This window comes from Myxine glutinosa, chromosome 11 (assembly GCF_964187855.1).
Source record: "Myxine glutinosa chromosome 11, kmMyxGlut1.1, whole genome shotgun sequence".
In the NCBI taxonomy this organism is placed as follows: domain Eukaryota; kingdom Metazoa; phylum Chordata; class Myxini; order Myxiniformes; family Myxinidae; genus Myxine; species Myxine glutinosa.
The window spans coordinates 4,609,297-4,631,922 of NC_136271.1; the positions used below are offsets into that span (position 1 = coordinate 4,609,297).

Here is a 22,626-nt window from a genome sequence, read left to right on the forward strand (position 1 = left end):
TCAACCACACTCCCCTCCTCATCAGCACGCCAATCAGTGGATTAGTGAATAGGAACTCGGTGAATAGGAGTGCCTCCTCCTGTAGAATATTTTAATGATAATTATGACATCACAGGTCACGTGGTACAGGCGCCATCTTGGAAAAACCAAAAAACGTTGAAACGTGGCTCATTGTAAAGAACTCCATATGTGGAATAATTGTTAACAATGACGTCATTGGTGCCTTAATTATGACATCAAAACTTCGACAGGGACAACACTTAGTCTGATCAGTTTGAAATTTCTTGAGCGTGATCTAGACAACAATTATATTAGAGAATATAAATTTATGATGTCATCGCTTTTTCTTTTTAGCAGTCGTAGAGCATATCACATTTTAGTTTTAATGTGTGGGCGGAAATTAAATAAAGGCACAAACACAGGTGTTTATAAGCATTGCGATGTATACAGGAATTCAGCGATTCGCAAATATGAAGCTTTATTGGACAGAAACCGACCTGTTCTGAGGCAAGGTGTACTTGAGTTGAGCGGACAAAATGGCGGAATTATAACCCCCAGCTGAGCGAACTGAATGCAGGCTGACCGAATGTACGCCATTTAGCTTAAATTATCTTCAAAAACACACCCCAACACAGTTTTCATGCATGAAATCTTTTTGAGGCCGAGAAGTACGCTTGCAGTGTTTGTGGCTGCTACGTTTCATGGTTTTGGAGTTATGGAGAAGAAACACACACACACACACACACACACACAGCCTTTTATTGTTATAGATATACACATATATATGCATATACAATTGTCCTCAATGAACAACTGAAGGGTGGGGGGGGGGGGGGGGACAACAACTGCAAAGCAGGAAAAATAGAGGTTTTTAAATTTATTTATTTACATATATTTTTTGTATACAGAATCTAGGCTCGTGAAAGAGCTAACATTTATCACAAAAAGAAATCAAAGAGACAAACAAACATAGTATATAAAAAGGGGAGCGGTAGACAAGATGGGGAGAGAAGGGGAAGCACATAAACACAACATTTGAGAGCAGGGACATCGGGAATGTGTGGGAGGGACAGGGATTGGGGGAAGGCGGCGTGGGAAGGGGGGGTGGGTGGGAGAAGTATAAACACAGTACACCAAGGACTTCCAGGAAAGAAGTTGGGATTTCAAAAAAGTGGATTTTGGGTGAAATTAGCGGGGGTAGATAAGATCAAGGTTTTGGATGGGGGAAGATAAGAGATGGTGGTGAACAGCTGTTTTAAAGACCTGGAGGGAGGAGTGGGATTGAAGAGAGTGAGGGAGTTTGTTCCAGAGGCGGGGGAAAAGAGGAATGAAGGAGTGAAGGTGAGCAGAGAGTCTTGATTTTGGAAGTTTAACCATTAGAGGATTGCAGGCAGATCTTGTGCGACCTGTAGGAATATTTGGGGGACAGAGCCCAGAGAGAGCTTGGAGGAGCAAGGCCGGAGAGGAGTCGGTAAAAGACAGAAAGACCACCAACCTGCCTGCGGTGAGTAAGTGAAAGGCCCTCGGAGGTAGCTTCATCGCGGGAGATTCCAATGATTCTGAATGCTTTGGTTTCAACAGCATGAAGACGAGCTAGGTGTGAGGCAGGAGCACCAGCTCAGAGGGGGGAACAGTATTCCATTGAGCTGCGGATGAAAGCCTTATATGTGGTGAGGAGCTCAGGTGTGCCAAGGAAGGACTTCGCACGACGGACTATGCCCAGTCGGCGACTGGCTTTGGAGGCCAGATTTCAAATATGGTTTTCCCAGGAAAGATCATGGCAGATAGTGAGACCCAAAAGCTTGAGTGACAGAACTTCTTGGAGAGGATTATTCAGAAGGTGGATGGGAGGGTTGTCCAGTCGGTCTTTTCGGAGAGACATCGTAAGAGTGTGAGATTTGTCAGGATTGAAAGACATGTTCCACTTGTTTGCCCAGTCTATGATTTTGTCCAGGTCTGCAGAGAGTGAGGAGGCTGCAGACTGCCGATCTGAGGGACGAGGAATGGAGCGGCAGAGAGTGGAGTCATCAGCAAAGAGATAGAGAGGATTTTCAAGAGAGTCGGAGAGGTCATTGATGAAGACCAGAAAAAGCACAGGGCCCAGAACACTGCCTTGGGGAACCCCAGCCTGAACAGGAAGAGGAGATGAGAGAAACCCATTCAGGGCCACACGTTGACTACGACTAGAGAGGAAGTCCGCCAGCCATGCGTGGAGATTTCCATGGATACCGAAGGAGGAGTGTTTGGTGAGCAGAGCGGGATGCCAGACAGTATCGAAGGCATGTGATATGTCAAGGGCGACAGCTCTAATTTCCTGTTTGGCATTGAGGACCTCCATCCATTGTTGAGACAGCAGAAGCAGCATGTCCAGAGCAGAGTGACCAGGTCTGAAACCAAATTGATGATCAGAGATCAAGCCATTGGAGAAGAGGAAAGATTTCATATCCGAAGCAATGATGGATTCCATGCCTTTGCTGATAATTGGGAGAAGGCTGATTGGTCTGTAGTTGCTAGGATCTGTTTTTGCACCTTTTTTGTGTAAAGCGGTGATGTTGGCTGATTTCCAAGCAGATGGCAGATGACCTTGAGCAAAAGAGAGGGTGAAGAGAACAGAGAGAGGGAGTGAAAGAGTGGAAGAACAGGATTTTAGGACTCGTGGGCTGATGCCGTCAGGTCCAGTGGCAGAATCAGAGTCGAGGGTTGACAGAAACTTTTCCACCTTGTCAGGAGGAAAGGACACGGAGTTCAGGAGCAGCTGGGTACGACTGGGTACGGTGGGTACAGAGAGGGATGGGTTTGGGACACAAGATTTAGAGGCAAACACAGAGTTGAGGCAATCAGCTTTTTCACGTGCGGAGTCAGCTGTGTAGCCATTTGAGGTGAGGGAGGGGATGGAGGGGGAACAAACACCAGAAACAGATTTGACCAGACGCCACCAGGATTTGGAAGAGGGAGACAGACAGGCGAGTTCGGTCTTGAGAACGGAGAGATATTGTTTCCTGGCTCTCCTGAGGGTGGAGACACTTGTTTCGGGCTTTGTGAAAGGAAATGAGATTTCCTTCCGTTGGATTAGCTTTCCAGGAGACGAAGGCAAGTTGTTTCTGGGCAACAGCCTCACCACAAGAATCCGTGTACCATGGACGGGAGGAAGGGTATGACAACTGAAGACGAGATGGGATAAATCTGTGCATGAGAGAGAGCAATTTACTTTGGAAGTATTCCCAGGATGAGTTGATGTTAAAGGCGGTGGAGATGGGAGACCAGTCCAGATAATTGATGGCTGCTTGAAGACCGTGCCAGTTGGCCTGAAGTGAAATGCCAGACCCGTCGAGGCTGAGGAGGCTCTGTGAGAATGGTCAGACAGATGTCCACTTTAACAAGCACATGATCAGATGAGCCGATTGGAGCAGAAGAAGAGCAGCAGACATTTTCAGGGAAGTTAGTCATAACCAAGTCCAGAAGACAAGATGCTCCGTTGACTGAGATCCGGGTCGGGAAATTGACAGATTGCGTCAGTCCCAGTGAGTCGCAGAAGTCCTTTGCTGAGGCTGGTGAGAGAGGTACCCACACCTAGCCAACTGGCATGGTGACAATTGAAATCACCACATATGAGGAAGAGAGAGAGAGTTTGGATGAGTAGATAGAAGTTGGTCCATATTATCAGACAGCGAGATGTTGATGGAGTAATCACTGTTTGGTGGACGGTACAACAAACATATGAACAAGAGGTGGGAGCGAAGGGGAAGCCGTAGCCAGAGGTATTCCTGGGGGGGTGGGGGGGGGGGGGGTGGAGAGCAGCAGAGTTTCGGGAATGTATGAAAGAGGCACTGTAAGAGATGGAATTTTTTGGAATGGATAGATTTGGTGAGGAAGTCGAAAGCAACCTTTTAAAGAAGAAGAAGAAAAAGGTGTTATAATACACTATAGAATACAGTACTTCAGGGGAAAGTTTAAACATTTTTAAGTTTAACAGTGAAAACTATCTGGGGAAATGTGGGTGAAACGCGTGGTCGAAGAACGAACGAACGAATAGGAACAACGAATAAACGAATAAGAACAGAGAAGGAAATGTTTTTTTTGTTTTTGAGTTGAGATTTTAAACAAGGACGTATGGGGTGAAAAGACTGGGAAAAAACTGAGAACGAAAGTAGTTGGAGCACAATAGATGGACCGCTGAGAGAAAAACAAAGCCTGAAGGTCGGATACGGTTGGACCGACAAGGTCGGACACGGTCGGACACAAGGCCTCAAAAGACACGACACGAATTAACCGACGATATTTCATACAGGTATGAAAGATTAACACTGAGAATCTTCCTGGGGACACACTATACGTACACACACCATAAAATAAATAGTGTTGACGAAAATACAAATGGAAACAATTACTTAACTTCGATAGTGTGGAGAGCGTGGACAGCTTCGAAAAAACGGAAACCTCGTCGGCAAGACCGGAAGCGGCAATTTTTGCATATCATTTGCATATCACGAAAAAAACCATTTGAATCCCCGTTCCAATTTCCAAAGGTCACCATCACAGTTGATGTAACCGCATCAACCAATTATAAGCAACCGCACCAACCACCACTAACCGCTCTTGACCATCTCCACATCACGATATCACAACTGCCTTCCTCTACAACAAGAAACAGCAACCCACCTCACACTTTTATTAGCCACCACGCTCAACCACCCATGCTCAACCACCCAACGTCAGCAAGAGGCAACCTGAACTGCTTAACCACAGTCACACAGATTCAAGACCTTCACCACACAACCCCTTCAAACACCCACGACCCTGCCTTTGCCTTCAAAACTGCCAGCAGCGGCTACGCAGTACGAGGGAGATACTGCCGATGAAGCACCATGTACCATTGTACCACCATCTTCAAACCCTGCTGACGGGAAGCGCAAAGGTGCACTAACTTCCCCATAACTTTCTACAACAGCCACGACCCTCCGCTTGCCTGCCATACCACTTGGGATCTTGGCGCACGTTCGCACCACAAATGCACAGCAAAATATGTCCACCCCATGCTAAGTGAGGAGCTCCGAGCCGTGACCAAGTTCGAACACCACTGAGAACAATACGAGCACAAAAAATTTGCAGTGAGGATGACGTCAGCAAGAGGCTCGCCTGGGCCAATGGGCACGCGCGACAGGCCCAAACGGGGAGGCGCATGAACCTTGCGCCAGGCAGATAGGCCTGGAAGAGGCGGGGCGTGAATACCGATCCCCATCTAGCCTTTCCCCTCTCCAGACAGATAAAAGGTAGTCATCAGCCAGCGATTAGTCTATCTGGGTTCAGCAAGGAGTCTGACGGAGAGCAGAGTTCCAGACAGGGCGGTGGATGAGCTGACTAGGGTGCTGGACCTGAACTGGAGTCAGGAGCGACCAGTGGATCAGCAATTACCGAGTCCATAACTAAAAGAGCTTGACCAGTTATTTTCCCCATTTACCCATTATACAGCAGTGTTTGTACTATTTTTGGTTTTTGAATAATAAGTCACATGACCCCTCCTTTGCCTGTCTAATACTGATCATTGTAAGAGTTATTTGACAATCTGAGCTCACCATCTCACCAATTATATAGATTTCCATTGTGATTAACCTTGGGAGCTCAGAGTAACGTCACAATTGCTGAATATGGAGAAGGTGGGAGCATAGTCTTCCGTAAATAGTTATGCTTATCTACACTTGGTTATAAGAGTCGGTAATTTCTTTAAATTTTCAGATTTCACTCCAGATTTTGGTAGTTATTTAGTCCACCAGCTCCGATCCACAAATCTGAATCCAGACTTCAGTTATATATGCTTTAATTATTCCGTGAGAGGAGATCATGGTTCCAAGGCAAGACATGTTTGAATAGGCCGAAACAAAATGGCAACCAAGACTCCTGCAAGGTGATGTTGGGCTGACCAATGGTAAGCCTTTCATGAAGGTAAGCCATTAATTATCTTCAAAAGGGTTGTTTAAATTTTCCCAAATACGCACTTTTAATTCTTGCACTCCCTCGGAGTTCCTTCATTATGCACGCAAAGTTTCAGGCCGCCCTGTTTCATGGTTTTGGGGTTATGGAGGAGACACACTGACTGACTGACACAGTGACATTTTATTATATGTATAGATGAATTGATTATTACAGCAACCACATGTCTTCTGTCTGTACAGCTGTTATTGCAATTCACCATCTTTGAGTTAAAAACCACTGATTTGGCATTCTTTTATGCTAATGTGGATCTCGATTCTGGTTCGTCTTGCGTCCAGTTGGAAGAGGTTCCAAGCCTGCTCGTGGAAACGAGGCTATGGAGCGTGCCATTTCAACGGTGCTTTAACATTGTGTAATTATTCCCTTTCCTGCCCAACGACATAATTCGAACCTGTGAAGATTCAGATTGTGAGGAATCTTTGAAAAGCAAGGTGTCCGACAAAGTTCAAAGTTAAAATGAAGCAACCTGTTTTTTTTTTTTTGTTCTTTTGTTTTTTTGTATACAGAATTGAGGCTCGTGAAAGAGCTAACATTTATTTCACAAACAAATCAAACAGACAAACAAAATATATAAAAAGAGGGAGCGGAAGACAAGATGGGGAGAGAAGGGGAAGCACACAAACACAACATTTGAGAGCAGGGAGATGTGTGGGAGGGAGAGGGCTTGGGGGGAGGAGGCGTGGGAAGGGGGGGGGGGGGTGGGAGAAGTATAAAACACAAGGACACCAAGGACTTCCAGGACAGAAGTTGGTATTTCAAAAAAGTGGATTTGGGGTGAAATTAGCGGGGGTAGAAAACATCAAGGTTTTGGATGGGGGAAGATAAGAGATGGTGGTGAACAGCTGTTTTAAAGACCTGGAGGGTGGAGTGGGATTGAAGGGAGTGAGGGAGTTTGTTCCAGAGGCGGGAGAAAAGAGGAATGAAGGAGTGAAGGTGAGCAGAGAGTCTTGATTTTGGCAGTTTAACCATAAGAGGGTTGCAGGCAGATCTTGTGCGACCTGTAGGAATATTTGGGGGACAGAGACCAGAGAGAGCTGGGGGGGGCAAGGCCAGAGAGGAGTCGGTAGAAGACGGAAAGACCACCAACCTGCCTGCGGTGAGTGAGTGAAAGGCCCTTGGATTTAGCTTCATCGCGGGAGATTCCTACTCAATTAAACACTGTTTGATTGATGTTGATCTTGGAATTTTTGACTTTGATACTTTGTTGCCAATTAATTATTGCAGTTCAACTTTGTTTGGATTTAGAAGTTACAAAAAACGTTCTTACTCGTAAATCACAAACATTTGACTTCTGGTAAATCATAGATATAAATTCATTCAATTTGGCCAATGGATTGGAGAAACTTCAGTGTTCTGGAGTGTTAGTCAACCACTACATCCAGGATCGAATTGTGGTAATTTGGACTTGTTTGTGACTTGTGACTAATCTGCTTCACACAATCCACTGGTGGGTGGTGGTGGTGGTGGTGGTGGGGGGTGGGGTGGGGGGGGAGGGGTGGAGAGGAGAGGAAAGAGGGTCAAGGGGCCAATTGAAATTGTGCCCTTGACCAGCTCACAGTTGCCTCAGCAATGTATGTAAAATTTGGTGGAGAACGGCCAAGTTTTTGATACTAAAAGGGTCATGCATATATTTAGAGAGAATTGGTGTATTTTTAGTGCAATGTATGGTTTGAAATAAAATGAGCAGGAAGCCACAGCCTTCGACTGTCCCGTTTAACTGTCACGTTTGAATGTGCACATCGTAGAAATTGACTTTTATTTGTTTTCATGTACAACAGAAACAGAAACAGGAGGAAGAAAATCCACAACATAAGGCAGTGAAGAAGATGATGGACTCTCTTTTCTTGAAACTGGATACTTTGTCGAATTTCCAGCTGACACCAAAACCGGTGTGCATCAGTGTTTAATGAGCTGCAGATTGCACCTTTGTACAAATCATTCTTTCCATGCTTTTTGAAAAAAAACCGGGGGATTTTGTAATCGGCTCCATCTGTACGTCTCGCTATCTCATAAATGGTTGTGCAGACATTCACCAAACTTAGTAGTTATGGTCACCACACGGCAAGAAGGTACAAAAGCAGTGTAGGTTTTGGCCCCGCAGCAGCCTCTTCACTCAAAGGGTCAAATACCAAACAATGTAATTATGGGCACATTTTAAACACTTTTTAATGAAACTTTGTATATTCAATCAACATGCGTGATGCATGAAATATGTAAGGAGTTTTTGGATTTGACCCCCAGTTAGTGCCCTCGGGGGTGGGAACTTGGGTATGGTCACAGGGGTCAAAACGGTGGGAGGGAGGGGTTGGGGGAGGTGAGGGGTGTCGGTGTATTTTGAGCAAATAATGTGTAAACTCCACTCAACCGGAGGGTGGGTACTCTGCTGGTTTGAACTTGATTTGCCTCTTGGATCACTGAAACCAAAAACCGAGAGGCGTATCGTTTTTAAGATCAAAGGTCAAAGTTGCATAAAATTATCAATTTTCATCCGATTGACGACATTTGAACAGGTTTTGCATTTTGGGGCACTGAATTGGTTCACCAAAAATCATAACGATCAATTTAACCTTTTTAGAACATCAACAGTCTCCACGACAACAATTTCACCACATTATAGTGAAATGGGACTTTTTGTGAATTTATTATTGCCATACCTCGAATTTTTCAAGATGTCAAATTTAAACTTACACAGCTTATTTGTACACATGTTATGTGAGTAAAATGTGGTCAAAACTATTCAAACGTCAATACCATCTCAAAACATGCAAAACTCCTATTACTCCTCATTTAGAAAATCTATCAACCAAATTTGTTATGCACAACATTCCATCGTGTAAAACACTTGGTAGGTCAAATTTTCTAAATGACCAAATTGCTGTTTCCATGACAACTATTGTTTATATAGATTTTGCAAGTATCATGCTATGCACGACATCTTTCTTGTTTGTACTTTGGAGCTGCATGTGAGAATAAATTAGATTTTTTTTTTAAATTTAATTTAATTTTTTTTATTTTAATTGTAATAATTTTAATTTAATTTTTTTTTTTTTTTTAAATCTTTTTAATTTAAGGTTTTCATAATCAGGGGAAGAAAATGAATTTGATTACCGCCTCATTTATCACTTACTTGGTGTATGTTCTGTTCATTGTTGTAGCCTGAGCCTGAGGTGAAGGTGGTCTCTAACTTGCCAGCAATATCACTGGAAGAGGCCATTCCCGAGCATGTAAGCGATGGAGCGTTGCTGGCACCAGAGGAGGTCAAGGTGAGACAGACACCCTTTTGCATGGCCTGTTGAGCTACATTATTTCAAGGCAGATTCGTTGCGGTGGGAAAAGCCACACATACTACAGAAAGAACAAGCTTGTTATTTTTTTGCTTCCCCTCTGCTTTGACGTGTAGGAGAAGGGACGTGGTGGAGGTGACATGAAGGGTAAGTCAGAGCAGTGTGTGACTGATAAAAAACGTGCGCTGAGGAGAAAGAAGAAGATTCGTCACATGAAACGGCTGCAGAGAGAAAATCAGCAGCTAAATCGAGAGAAACGGGCACAGGAGAAGAATAAAAAGCCCGAGGACAAGGAAAGTGTGGTTCGAAGGAAAAAGGTGGATAAGAAAGCTGAAACCGTGCGCTTACAAAAACTCGCTCGTGATGGGAAAGCAACATTTCTTAAGGTTGGTGATTGTTTTCATGGTTTGTATTTTTATTTTCAAACACGAGTTTGGTAATTTGTTCCTTAAGAATTTTGCATCCTTTTATTTCTCTCGTAATATAACTAGTTGTAAGATTGTATTTCTTGTGGCTTTATTTGTTTGTTTTTACGGACGTTCCTCTTCAGAAGGCCAAAGTACACTCGAGGTGGGGGCTACTTAAGGAGAGTTTGAGAGAGAGAACAGAAAAAGATCCTAACGTTCTTCTTGAATGTTGGATGATTATAGCATGAGGTAAAGCAGGATGAGTCCTGTGCTTTTGCTGGTCTTCATTAATGATCTCTCCAACTCTCTGGAAAATCCTCTCTATCTTTTTGCTGACGACTCCACTCTCTGCCGCTCCATATCTCAACCCTCAGATCGGCAAACAGCAGCCTCTTCACTCTCTGCAGACCTGGACACAATCACAAACCGGTCACACAATTGGAACATGTCTTTCAATCCTAACAAATCTCACACTCTGACAATGTCTCTCCGAAAAAAAACCGTCTGGAAAACTCTCCCACCTACCTTCTCACCAATCCTCTTGAAGAAGTTCTGTCTCTCAAGCTATTGGGTCTCACTATCTGCCATGATCTTTTCTGGGAAAACCATATTTCCAAGCTGGCCTCCAAAGCCAGTCGCCGACTGGGCATCCTCCGTCGTGCGAAGTCATTTCTGGGTACTTCTGAGCTTCTCACCACATACGAAGCTTTAATCCGCAGCTTGATGGAGTTCTGCTCTCCCCTCTGGGCTGGTGCTCCTGCCTCAAACCTAGCTCGACTTCACGCTGTCAACACCAAAGCTTTCAGAATCATTGGTATCTCTTGCGATGAAGCTGATACTGACATGTTCTTGCTCCTACTGGCTCATTACGCGAACCTGTACTTTGACATACCATTGCTCAAATGTGGGACCTAGAAGAAGCTGATGTACCTATTCATTAAATCAGGACTGCATTCACACCATTTTACCCTCACATCACACACAGCAGAATTTTAGGCTTTCATGCATGAACAGGCAGTGACAGTGTCTTATCTATATGGGCAAGGAAAGACGACTGTGTGGAGAACATTTCTCGAGAGTCATGACCCACTTGCTAACCTCAGAGAAGGTGATCTTGACCAGAGCACAATCGAAGCTGCTGAGCAGTTCATCCGCAAGATGTGCAGCAGTGGTGCTGCAGACACTTAAGATGGCTTCCTTGTAGTGCTTTTCGAAAAGTTTATGGCAAGTGACAAATTTGGTCTCCTACAAGCCTCAAAACAAAACTGCTTTGACAAACTGCATATCCAGCAGGCTCATTATGAGATAATGGTTATGGAGACAAGGTGACTCCAAATGTCCCATCCCCTCTTGACTATGGATGGATTGAAGTTGAGGGCAAGTTACAGTCCAACTTCATGACACTGAAGCCACCCGTGAAAGGCTGTACAACCCTAATCACATGTTCTTTGAAAGGGGCTTGCATAAACAGATGTGGTTGCAAGAAATCTGGTCAAATGTATGGCACTATGCCAGTGTGGGGAAGGGGGATGAACGTCCGTCCGTGGTAGGTTTTCATTACCACGATAACTTGAGAACCGCTGAAGGGATGCAAGTCAAACTTGGTTTGGTACAGGTATGTATAATGATGTAAAGATGAACTGATAAGATTGGGGTCACAAGGTCAATGATCAGAGATCACGTTAGGTAAAAAATCTTGTTCTGGAGCAAACGTGTGAACCAGTGATGGGATTTTCACCAAACTTGATATAATAATCATCATCATCATCATCATCATGATGCAAAGTTGAGAGGTCAAAGGTCAGTCTGTAATAGGTTTTTGTTACCGCAAAAACTTAAGAACGGCTGATGGAAACCAAGTCAAACTTGGTACAACTATGTATCATGATGTAAAGATAAATCGATTTCATTATGGGGTCAAAAGGTCAGAGGTCCCATTGGGTAGAAATTCTGTTACTGCGCTAACTTGTAAACCAGTGATGCGATTTTGACCAAGCTTGGTGTAAGTATGTACAGTAAAACCTTGCCGTGCGTCGGGTTACGTTCCTGTATATCACTGTGAATGGCGAAATTGCAAATGGTGAACAGCTTTGAACATGTCAGTCAGAGATACGTTCTAGCCTCACAAAATTCGAGACCAAAAATCTGTCTTTTCTGCTTAGATTACCTGTACAGTAAAGTACAGTATTGTGATTGATCTCCCAGGAGCACCCACAGTTACCTTGTTTTCTTTCTTGTTTGTACGGGCGATATCTCAGCCATCCTTTGAGATAGAAAGCTCAAATTTTGGCATAATCGTGAGCACGTGCTTTGGCAAAAACAGTATTTTTTTGTTTTTTGATGAATCAATAAATTAATTACTTGATTATTATCGATTCATTAAATACTTATTTATTGACTTTCTCATCTGGGCAATATCTCAAGCACATTTTGAGCTGGAAGCTGATATTTGGACACGACAATGACCACGTGATTTGATTTATTGATGAATTAATTAAGCGATTTATTATTTATTGATTAATCGATCATTTTTTATTTTTGTTTAATGACTTGGTTTTCAAAAAGTTACAGATTCAGATGGAATACTGGTGGTTGAGGTATGAGGTATGCTGTCAGCCAATTGATTACGAAATTATTTTAGGATTAATATTTATTGATATTAATTATGCAATTAATCAATCAATTACTGTACACCTCTCCCTCCCAATACCGTCGCTATGTGCTGCACGGCGGTATCACCGGGCACCGGAGGCACCCCGGCAATGCCGAGTACTGGATGCTATTTATGTATTTGGCATGGGGGAGGTGTACTTTGAATGTATCTGTACTTGTTTTCTTTTTTGTTTTTCCGGGCGATATCTCAGCCATCCTTTGAGCTGTCGGGGGAGGGAAGAACACGTGGACATGGGCGGGGGAGGGAAGAACACGTGGACACGGTCGGGGGAGGGAAGAACACGTGGACACGGGCGGGGGAGGGAAGAACACGTGGACACGGGCGGGGGAGGGAAGAACACGTGGACACGGGCGGGGGAGGGAAGAACACGTCGACACGGGCGGGGGAGGGAAGAACACGTCGACACGGGCGGGGGAGGGAAGAACACGTGGACACGGGCAGGGGAGGGAAGAACACGTGGACACGGGCGGGGGAGGGAAGAACACGTGGACACGGGCGGGGGAGGGAAGAACACGTGGACACGGGCGGGGGAGGGAAGAACACGTGGACACGGGCGGGGGAGGGAAGAACACGTGGACACGGGCGGGGGAGGGAAGACCACGTGGACACGGGCGGGGGAGGGAAGACCACGTGGACACGGGCGGGGGAGGGAAGGCCACGTGGACACGGGCGGGGGAGGGAAGAACACGTGGGTAGGGGAGGGAAGAACACGTGGGCGGGGGTGGGGGAGGGAAGAACACGTGGGCGGGGACGGGGGAGGGAAGAACACGTGGGCGAGGGCGGGGGAGGGAAGAACACGTGGGCGGGGGAGGGAAGAACACGTGGGCGGGGGCGGGGGAGGGAAGAACACGTGGGCGGGGGCGGGGGAGGGAAGAACACGTGGGCGGGGGTGGGGGAGGGAAGAACACGTGGACACGGGCGGGGGAGGGAAGAACACGTGGGCGGGGGAGGGAAGAACACGTGGGCGGGGGCGGGGGAGGGAAGAACACGTGGGCGGGGGCGGGGGAGGGAAGAACACGTGGACACGGGCGGGGGAGGGAAGAACACGTGGGTGGGGGCGGGGGCGGGAAGAACACGAGGAGAGAAGCTAATTCTTATTATTATAAAAAAAAAAAAAATTTTTGTATTTAAGACATCAAACAAAGAGTAAGAGGTTAGGGAAAAAGTGTGGGGTGAAAAGAAAAAAAAATCCAGAGAGATCGAACGTGAATAACAAAAGACCATACGACGCGACTGGGCAGGCCTCGAGGCTAACCAGGCCCCAAAACACGAACGACCAAAGTGACTGACTAATACACAATTGTGCACGAAATGCAAAACACGATTGAACCAGAAACACAGTCGATACAAACACATAAAAAAACAACTTAACTTTGAGAAAAAAAACAACAATTTAACTTTGATCGACGTGGACGAGCTCAGACGACACACAACCACACCCGGGGAACCGGAAACGGAAGTCGATTGTCAATTGTATATTTGTTGGGGTCGGTTGGCAGTGGGCGGGGGAGACTGCCACAGATGTTTATATAACCCCATGTAACTATGTCTGTTTTACAGGACAGTGGAGCAAACTCGATACGTTCTTCGCAAGCGTTCTTTGCACGTTTACAAGAAGTGAATAGTACAGGAGGAAACAAAAAAGAGCCCAAAGGAAAGAAGCGCAACAGGGATGAAAAGCAGCATCTTCAAGCATCCAAACTGAAGTTGTGACCTTTTTATTTTGCCATTATTCAGAGTAGCCCTCATTCCCTTTCACCTTGGCGACCTCAGCACAAGAAGCCTTTTTCAGGTGTTCCCATTGTAATCGATATGACTGTCGACTTCATTGATTCATGTAAAGCATCCGACCCTGTTTTTTAAATTATTATTAAAAAAGAATTTCAAAGAGAGGAGATTGAAGCCTGATTTTGTATCTCGGCATGTGATGTAAAACCTTTCACGGCACATCTCTCTACCTTCTATCCCTTCCGCCGCCCCTCCTTCCACCCCCCCCCCCCCCCCCCCCCGCAACCCTTCACAGCCCACCTGAGGAGCTCCAGCAGGCTGCAGGCAATCCCTTTTGCACTATTTTATGCAAAATGGTGAGAGCAGTTTGTTATAAGACCTCATAAGCCAGGTGTTGGCTTAACGGCTAAGATGCCTGGCTTGATATCCTATGGTCTTGACTTTTGAGTTTCTTTCGTGCCGTTAAATAATACCAGGTGGGTTGACTCAGCTCGCCATCCTTCGGAGGTTGGAAAAGTGAGTACCAGCTGACTGGAAACGGGGGTCACTGCATCATTGGCACAGCTTCGCTCCCAGCAATGATGCAACCAGCAGCTTCAGGCTGCATACGAAATCTACCATATAAAAGTGTGTGTGTGTGTGTGTGTGTGTGTGTGTGTGTGTGTGTGTGTGTGTGTGTGTGTGTGTGTGTGTGTCAGTGTGTGTGTGTGTCAGTGTGTGTGTGTGTGTCAGTGTGTCAGTGTGTCAGCGTGTCAGTCATAAGGGTAGGTTTTAAAGGCTTTGGGTAGTGCTTTAGGATGGATTCGAGTGGGGGGGTGTGGGAGGGGGGGGGGGGGGAGAGGTTAATGAGCAATCTTTGAACATGACTTTGTCCACCAGTTAAAAGACTGAGGACCCAATGGACCCCAAACACCCAAAATACCCTGTTGACTGTTAAAGACTGAAAAGACCATGAAGACCCAATGGACTCCGAACACCCCCAAGGATTCTGAAGATCCAAAAGACTGAAATGACCCAATGGACCCCAAACACCCAGAAGATCCTGAAGACTGTTATAGACCATGAAGACCCAATAGGCCCAAACACCCAAAATATCCTGAAGACCCTTAAAGACCCAAAAACACAAAATACCCCGAAAACCCATAAACACCCAGAAGACCCAAAAGACCCTGAATAATTTCAGATTTTTTTCCCTCCTGTGGGTTTCCTTCTGTGTCCATCTTGTCCTTTCCTACCCCCATTCCACCCCACACCCTTGTTACTGTTGAACACCCAATAGACCCTGAACACCCAAAAAACCCCAAAGACCTTTAAATACCCCGAAGAGCCAAAAAACCCCGAAGACTGAAAAGACCCAGAAGACCCAAAATTCGCCAAAGACCCAAAAGACCCCGAGGACCCAGTCGACCCCAAATACCAAAATTATCCTTAAGACCCAAAATGCCCCAGACTCTTAAATACCCTGAAGACCCAGAGGACTGAAAATACCCCGAGGACCCCAAAGACTCAAATCACCCAAAAGACCCCCAAGGACCCAAAAGACCCCGAGGACCCCAAAGACTCAAATCACCCAAAAGACCCTAAGGACCCAAAAGACGAAAATGACCCAAAAGACCCTGAGGAACCAAAAAACACAAAAGACACTGAAGACCCAAAAGATCCCGAGGACCCAAACGACCTAGAAGACCCAAAATAAACCTAGAACCCAAAAGATCCAGAGGACGCAAATGACCCAGAGGACCAAAAAGACCCAAAATAAGAGGAATTGCATCTCTTCAAATTGGAACTGTAGACGGTGGCTTGCAAATCGAGCCTCAATATCGGTGTACAGAAGCGGGGTTTTTTAAAATCACAATAAATACAAGACGCAGGGAGGTGACATTCGCTGAACGTGACGTGCAAAGTGCGCAGAGTAAACTGAGTGTTCATTTACGTCTGTAAGATATCTATTAAACAAAGAAGATATAAGCACACCTGACACTAGGCCCAGGCTTCAGATTTTGGCATGCTCACACGGCTGCACCGTCAAATAAACTGTTCCAACCCGTCATTTTTGACGGACTATATCCTAGTAATAATATAAGACCCAATTCCTTGTGAGCAGCAACTTCCAGGCCATCACAATACATTGGGGTACGAGTGGGTTTGAAAAAGAAAATAGTGATTCAAGGTCCGTAGTGCACGTGTGAGTAATTGACCACTGGAACATGATTTAGGTTTTGACGAGGCACCACCTTTTTACCTTTTTGCTCCCAACGTGATGTGGTTTGAAAACTCATTTCCTTACTGATTGAAGTGCTGAATATTTTAGGTCAAGGCATCCATTTGTTTTTTGCTTCTCTTTGTCGATGTATACGTGGCACTTCATGTTTTAATTTTAGTACTTTGGTACTTTCTAACTCTGTTGCAAATTGATGTAATTGTTACGTGCTCCTCCCCAAACCCCGGTCACGGTGTACCTCCGAGCCCCGAAAGGAATCACGGCAGAAAGATGTGTTATTCTGTGTGTCAAAGACCAATGGTGAAACCACACCAATTGTTACCAAAAAACAAGTATTGTATTAAGGTCACACAAGAATAACAGCACAAGAACAATATTAATCAATTATACAACCAATGTTATATCATTCCTATGATGGTACCATCAGTTTCGTACAATATAACACTGTGCTCCAAGTGAGTGAAAAGAACATTCCCAAAGTCTATGTCCCGGCATCAAGCCAAAGTCGATCCACGCTCCGGTGATCGTAAGAATGATGTCGTATCGAGACCAGAATCCCGTTCGGCTGACAGTCACGCTGCCAAAGATGCGCAAAGGTGCCCTCAAGAGGCGATTGGGAAATCACACCTTCGGGTATGAACGTTCAACGGCTCCCAAACGGCGAAACGCAAATTCCCACTCGAAATCCACGTTACACACACAAACCAGCTTAACGACTGGGTGTGGTGAAATGGCTGAAGCGAGGTGAAAAGGTTGGAGCGATGTGAAAAGCCTGGAGCGATGCGAAATCGGGAGCGAGGCAAAATGGCTGACGGGCCCGTACTGAAGGCATACCTGCACTTCAACAACGATTCTCTTCGGAATCGACCGCAAAACCTGTCACGCAGGTTTATCTGTCACAGCGATAACCACTCTGTCACAGGAATCCCTTTCCCAGGAAACCCAAAGTTCGCTCGTGACCCCCGTTTGCCAGCGTTTGCTCAAGACCTCAAAGCAACTCGGCTTCTTTCGACCTCACTTGCTCCGCCTCTTCTTCCTCCTCTTCTTCATCCGGTTTTCTCTCGATCCGGTTTCCGGTTTCTTTTAAAACATTAATTTTTACCTTTTGCAAACGGTTATCTCCATTTCACTGAAACGATAACAATAACAGTACATGGAACCAAAAATGCTTACAGTGGATGAAAACCACAACAACGGAAGTGACGAATCCATAACAGTAATCCCACATGCTGCTTGTTTATTGTTGGTTCGTGCCATATATTTGAAGGCTTCATTTTTCCAGCTAACCCACCCCCTTTGTAAAAAGGATGCTCTGGTGTTGGACTGGTCTCAGATTTGGTTTAGTGTTGGGAGTTGGAGGTGAGACCGAGTATGAAGCTTGCTCGACATTTTAGCAGCTTCCGCATCTCTACGTTGCGACCCTTTGTTGCAAGTATTCAGAAGATATCCCAGTGAACTTTATTTATTTATTTTTTGCAAGACCATTTGGCTTGTCTTGAAAGGAATTGATGTATTTCCAAAAGTTTTTCTCTGGCAAAACAATCCAAGACATTTATAATCATTTATATTGTGTGTAAAGTTTTATATTATATCCACCATCTCATATCATCCCCAAAACAAAACCATGATCTTTTGTACCCTCACTAACACCCACCCCACCTCAACAACACCTCCTTCCAAATTTCAGTTTTTCCCCTCCTGAAGGTTTCCTTCTGTATCCATCTTGTCCTTTCCTTCCCCCCATTCCACCCCACACCCTTTGTTTGTCCAAGTCTTCCTATATCTTGGCCTTCTCCCACCTCTCTACTATTCCCATTGTCTTGTTGTGTCCTCATCCATCCAGTGCACGTCAGTACTCTAGTCTCTTCCATGAGCCTCAGCTGTGTATACTGTAAAACCCGAACATTCGTGGATATGACATTTGTGGACCCAGCGTATTTCTGTTTCATAAATTGTGACCTGCTTCCACATTCACACGGCCTGTGTTTTGCAAATTCGTGGTTTTTCTCCATACAGGTTGCTTCTGGTTGTCCATTCTCAGAGGTTGCTTCTGACAAACCAGATTAAATCTGCTAAACAGAAACTTTCCTCCTTCAAGATGTCTCTGATTCTTTAATATCCCTCCCTAGTTACTCCCTCCTCCGGTATGATAGATCTGAGCCTCGTCCTGATGGTGGGGTTGCTATCTTTATCAAAAACTCTTCCTCACTCTCCTTGCACTGTCCTCTCTCCACCCCACCCCTAGGAGTACCTCTAGCTACGGCTTCCTCTCCGCGCCCACCTTTTGTTCGTATGTGTGCTGTACCGTCCACCAAACAGTGATGACTCCATTTACATCTCGCTGTCTGACAACATGGACCAACTTCTATCCACTCATCCCAACTCTCTCTTCCTCATATGTGGCAACTTCAACTGTCATCATGCCAGCTGGCTGGGTGTGGGTCCCTCTTGCACCAGCCATGGCACCTCAGCAAAGGACTTCTGCGACTCATTGGGACTGACACAATCCGTCAATTTCCCAACCCGGATCCCAGTCAACGGTACATCTTCTCTTCTAGACTGGGTTATGACTATCTTCCCTGCAAATGTCTGCTGCTCTTCTTCTGCTCCAATCGGTTCTTCTGATCATGTGCTTGTTAAAGTGGACATCTCTCTGGCCATTCTCAGAGAGCCTTCTCAGCATTGACGAGTCTGGCATTTCACTCAGGCCGACTGGCACGGCCTTCAAGCAGCCATCAAACATCTGGACTGGTCTCCCATCTCTAATGTCTCTGACATCAACCCATTCTGGGAATTCTTCCAAAGTAAATTGCTCTCTCTCTCTCTCATTCACAGATTTATCCCATCTCGTCTTCAGTTGTCATACCCTTCCTCTCGTCCATGGTACACTGAAACTTGTGGTAAGGCAGTTTCTCTGAAATCACTTGCCTTTGCCTCATGGAAGGCAAATCCAACGGAAGGTAATCTCCATTCCTTTCACAAAGCTCGGAACAAGTGTGTGTCTAACCTCAGGAGTGCCAGGAAGCACTATCTCTCTAATATCAAGACTGAACTCTCAAACCTGTCTCCCTCCTCCAAATCCTGGTGGTGTCTGGTCAAATCTGTTTCTGGTGTTTGTTCCCCCTCCATCCACTCCATTACCTCAAACGGCTACACAGCTGACACCGCACGTGACAAAGCCGAATGCCTCAACACTGTGTCTGCCTCAACACTGTGTCTGCCTCAACACTGTGTCTGCCTCAACACTGTGTCTGCCTCAACACTGTGTCTGCCTCAACACTGTGCCTCAACACTGTGTCTGCCTCAACACTGTGTCTGCCTCAACACTGTGTCTGCCTCAACACTGTGTCTGCCTCAACACTGTGTCTGCCTCAACACTGTGTCTGCCTCAACACTGTGTCTGCCTCAACACTGTGTCTGCCTCAACACTGTGTCTGCCTCAACACTGTGTCTGCCTCAACACTGTCTGCCTCAACACTGTGTCTGCCTCAACACTGTGTCTGCCTCAACACTGTGTCTGCCTCAACACTGTGTCTGCCTCAACACTGTGTCTGCCTCAACACTGTGTCTGCCTCAACACTGTGTCTGCCTCAACACTGTGTCTGCCTCAACACTGTGTCTGCCTCAACACTGTGTCTGCCTCAACACTGTGTCTGCCTCAACACTGTGTCTGCCTCAACACTGTGTCTGCCTCAACACTGTGTCTGCCTCAACACTGTGTCTGCCTCAACACTGTGTCTGCCTCAACACTGTGTCTGCCTCAACACTGTGTCTGCCTCAACACTGTGTCTGCCTCAACACTGTGTCTGCCTCAACACTGTGTCTGCCTCAACACTGTGTCTGCCTCAACACTGTGTCTGCCTCAACACTGTGTCTGCCTCAACACTGTGTCTGCCTCAACACTGTGTCTGCCTCAACACTGTGTCTGCCTCAACACTGTGTCTGCCTCAACACTGTGTCTGCCTCAACACTGTGTCTGCCTCAACACTGTGTCTGCCTCAACACTGTGTCTGCCTCAACACTGTGTCTGCCTCAACACTGTGTCTGCCTCAACACTGTGTCTGCCTCAACACCGTGGCTGCCTCAACACTGTGTCTGCCTCAAAATCTTGTGTCCCAAACCCATCTCTCTTTGTACCCGTCTTACCCAGTCGAACCCAGCTGCTCCTGGACTTTGTGTCCTCCTCTCCCAACAAGGTGGAGATGTTTCTGTCAAACCTCAACTCTTGATTCTGTAACTGGACCAGATGGCATCAGCCCACAGGTTCTAAAATCATGCTCTGCTGCTCTTTCACACCCTCTCTCTCTGTTCTCTTCACCCTCTCTTTTGCTCAAGGGCATCTGCCACCTGCTTGAAAATCAGCCAAAATTACCGCTTTACACAAAAAATGTGCAAAAACAGATCCTTGCAACTGCAGACCAATCAGCCTGCTCCCAATCCTTGCTGACCTTGCTGGTCATGGAATCCATCATTGCTTCGGATATCAAATCCTTCCTCTTCTCCAATGTCTTGAACTCTGATCACCAATTTGTATTCAGACCAGGTCACTCTACTCTCGACATACTGCTTCTGCTGTCTCAACAATCGATGGAGGCCTTCAACACCAAACGGGAAATCAGAGTTGTCTGCCTTGACATATCTCCAGCTGTCTCCCTGCTCACCAAACTCTCCTCTTATGGTATCCATGGAAATCTTCACGCATGGCTTGCGGACTTCTTCTCCGGTCGCAGTCATCGTGTGGGCCTGAATAGAATTCTCTCATCTCCCCTTCCTGTTCAGGCTGGAGTTCCTCAAGGCGGTGATCCGCCTTGTGCTGTTTGTGCTATTTGTGATCCGCCCTGTGCTATTTCTGGTCTTCAGCAATGATCTTTCCGACACTCTGTAACATTAGTCAGGTTCACTATGTTTTTTCGTTCAAATTTTTTGGAGATTAGCAAAACTATACATTTTTGGAATATTCAGAGCATGAGGAATCCAAAAATTAATGTTGGCATTTGCATACATACCTTTGCGAAAATGACACTCAGGACAGTGATGAAGATCTGTAAAAGCATATTCCTGAACGGTATATTCATATTCCTAGTAGATCCTGTGTGTAGGACTTATAGTTCAATCTGATACTAACAAGGCTGCTTTCTTGCTTTATAAACCCATACCTATAACTTCGAAGGACTTGCAATATCATGTATTATGTAATACAGTTATATCACAAATATAAGGACATTGGTTTTCTATAATCCTGAGCACTATTTTGAGGCCTTTATTGGATTCCTTGACCCAGAAAACATAGGATTAGCATATTTAATTAAGTTTCTAGGTTGACCAGAAGCCCAGATAGTGCAAAATATTGTCGCGCAACCGCCGAAATTAATATCAGGCAGTCGCGGATGCCGATCACGAAGGCTTTAACTCCGAGGCGGAAACTCAATGGCGGATTCGAAAATCTAAAACACCTAAGCACGTGGAATGGAGGGAAGCGGCACAAGTCCCCGCAGCCTTATCTATTGAATTAACCAGGAAACTGCGTTCAGATATTTGTACAAAAATAATGCAAGGGTTTATTCAGGAAAAGCAAAGACAATAAAAACACGCGCCGGTAATAAAATAAGGTACTAAATTGGGATCCCACGCACAACAGATTTCAAACATGAACAGGGGATGTGAATTAATAAAAAGAACACGTATGTTAAATGTATACGCGGAGCTCGGCTTATCTGTCTTTGTCGTCTTCTTCTGCTGCTGTCCAACACCAGCCCGCTCGGCCCGACCGCACACCACGAGGTCCTGCTCCGAGCTCCGATCCTCTCGCCGCCCACGAGGTCCGTGCACCAAGCTCCAAAGCACCCAACGCAGGCCAGCGGCTTCACACGAGGTCGATAACCACACGAAGCACGAAAAGACAGGAACAGAGACAACGCAGGTGTGACTGCACGGCTCGTCCTTCCAACTCGCTTCTCAACTGCTCACTGCAAAACCAACTCTTGACCACGACTCCACTCTCTACTGAACTGCCAGGGGCTGGGGATGAACTCGTCTCAACTCAACACCAACTCGTGACTCATGGGCTGCGCGACTCTCAACTCTCAAAAACTGCTTGTGCACATGAACTCGGAATCAGATCTGAACTCCTCTCCACTCTACTCCCAGCAAAGGCGTCCGGCGCTGTTAATATCTCTCGCCCATCACGTCAGCTTTGGCGCACTGCTCTGCCAATCAGAGCCTCCCCCGACTCGCTCAGGTCACGCCCACTGCGTCACTCCAACTCCCGTCTCTTACTCCTGGTGTTATAGCACATGCTATGTGAGGCAGATAGGCCTCTCGGAG

The 22,626-nt window shown here is 45.9% G+C and overlaps 1 protein-coding gene across 2 annotated transcripts in view; it reads left to right on the top strand.

Annotated features, from left to right (window-relative positions):
• Positions 1 to 14,243, top strand: part of MPHOSPH10 (M-phase phosphoprotein 10) — a 41,503-nt gene extending 27,260 nt beyond the window's left edge. For both annotated transcript variants that reach the window (XM_068130076.2, XM_068130077.2), the window contains exons 8-11: positions 7,767 to 7,877; positions 9,144 to 9,251; positions 9,389 to 9,658; positions 13,914 to 14,243. In XM_068130076.2, coding sequence (XP_067986177.2) covers positions 7,767 to 7,877; positions 9,144 to 9,251; positions 9,389 to 9,658; positions 13,914 to 14,066 — 642 coding nt within the window. In that variant the 3' untranslated portion in view covers positions 14,067 to 14,243. The remainder of the gene's footprint in view (positions 1 to 7,766; positions 7,878 to 9,143; positions 9,252 to 9,388; positions 9,659 to 13,913) is intronic.
• Positions 14,244 to 22,626: the final 8,383 nt, after the last annotated feature.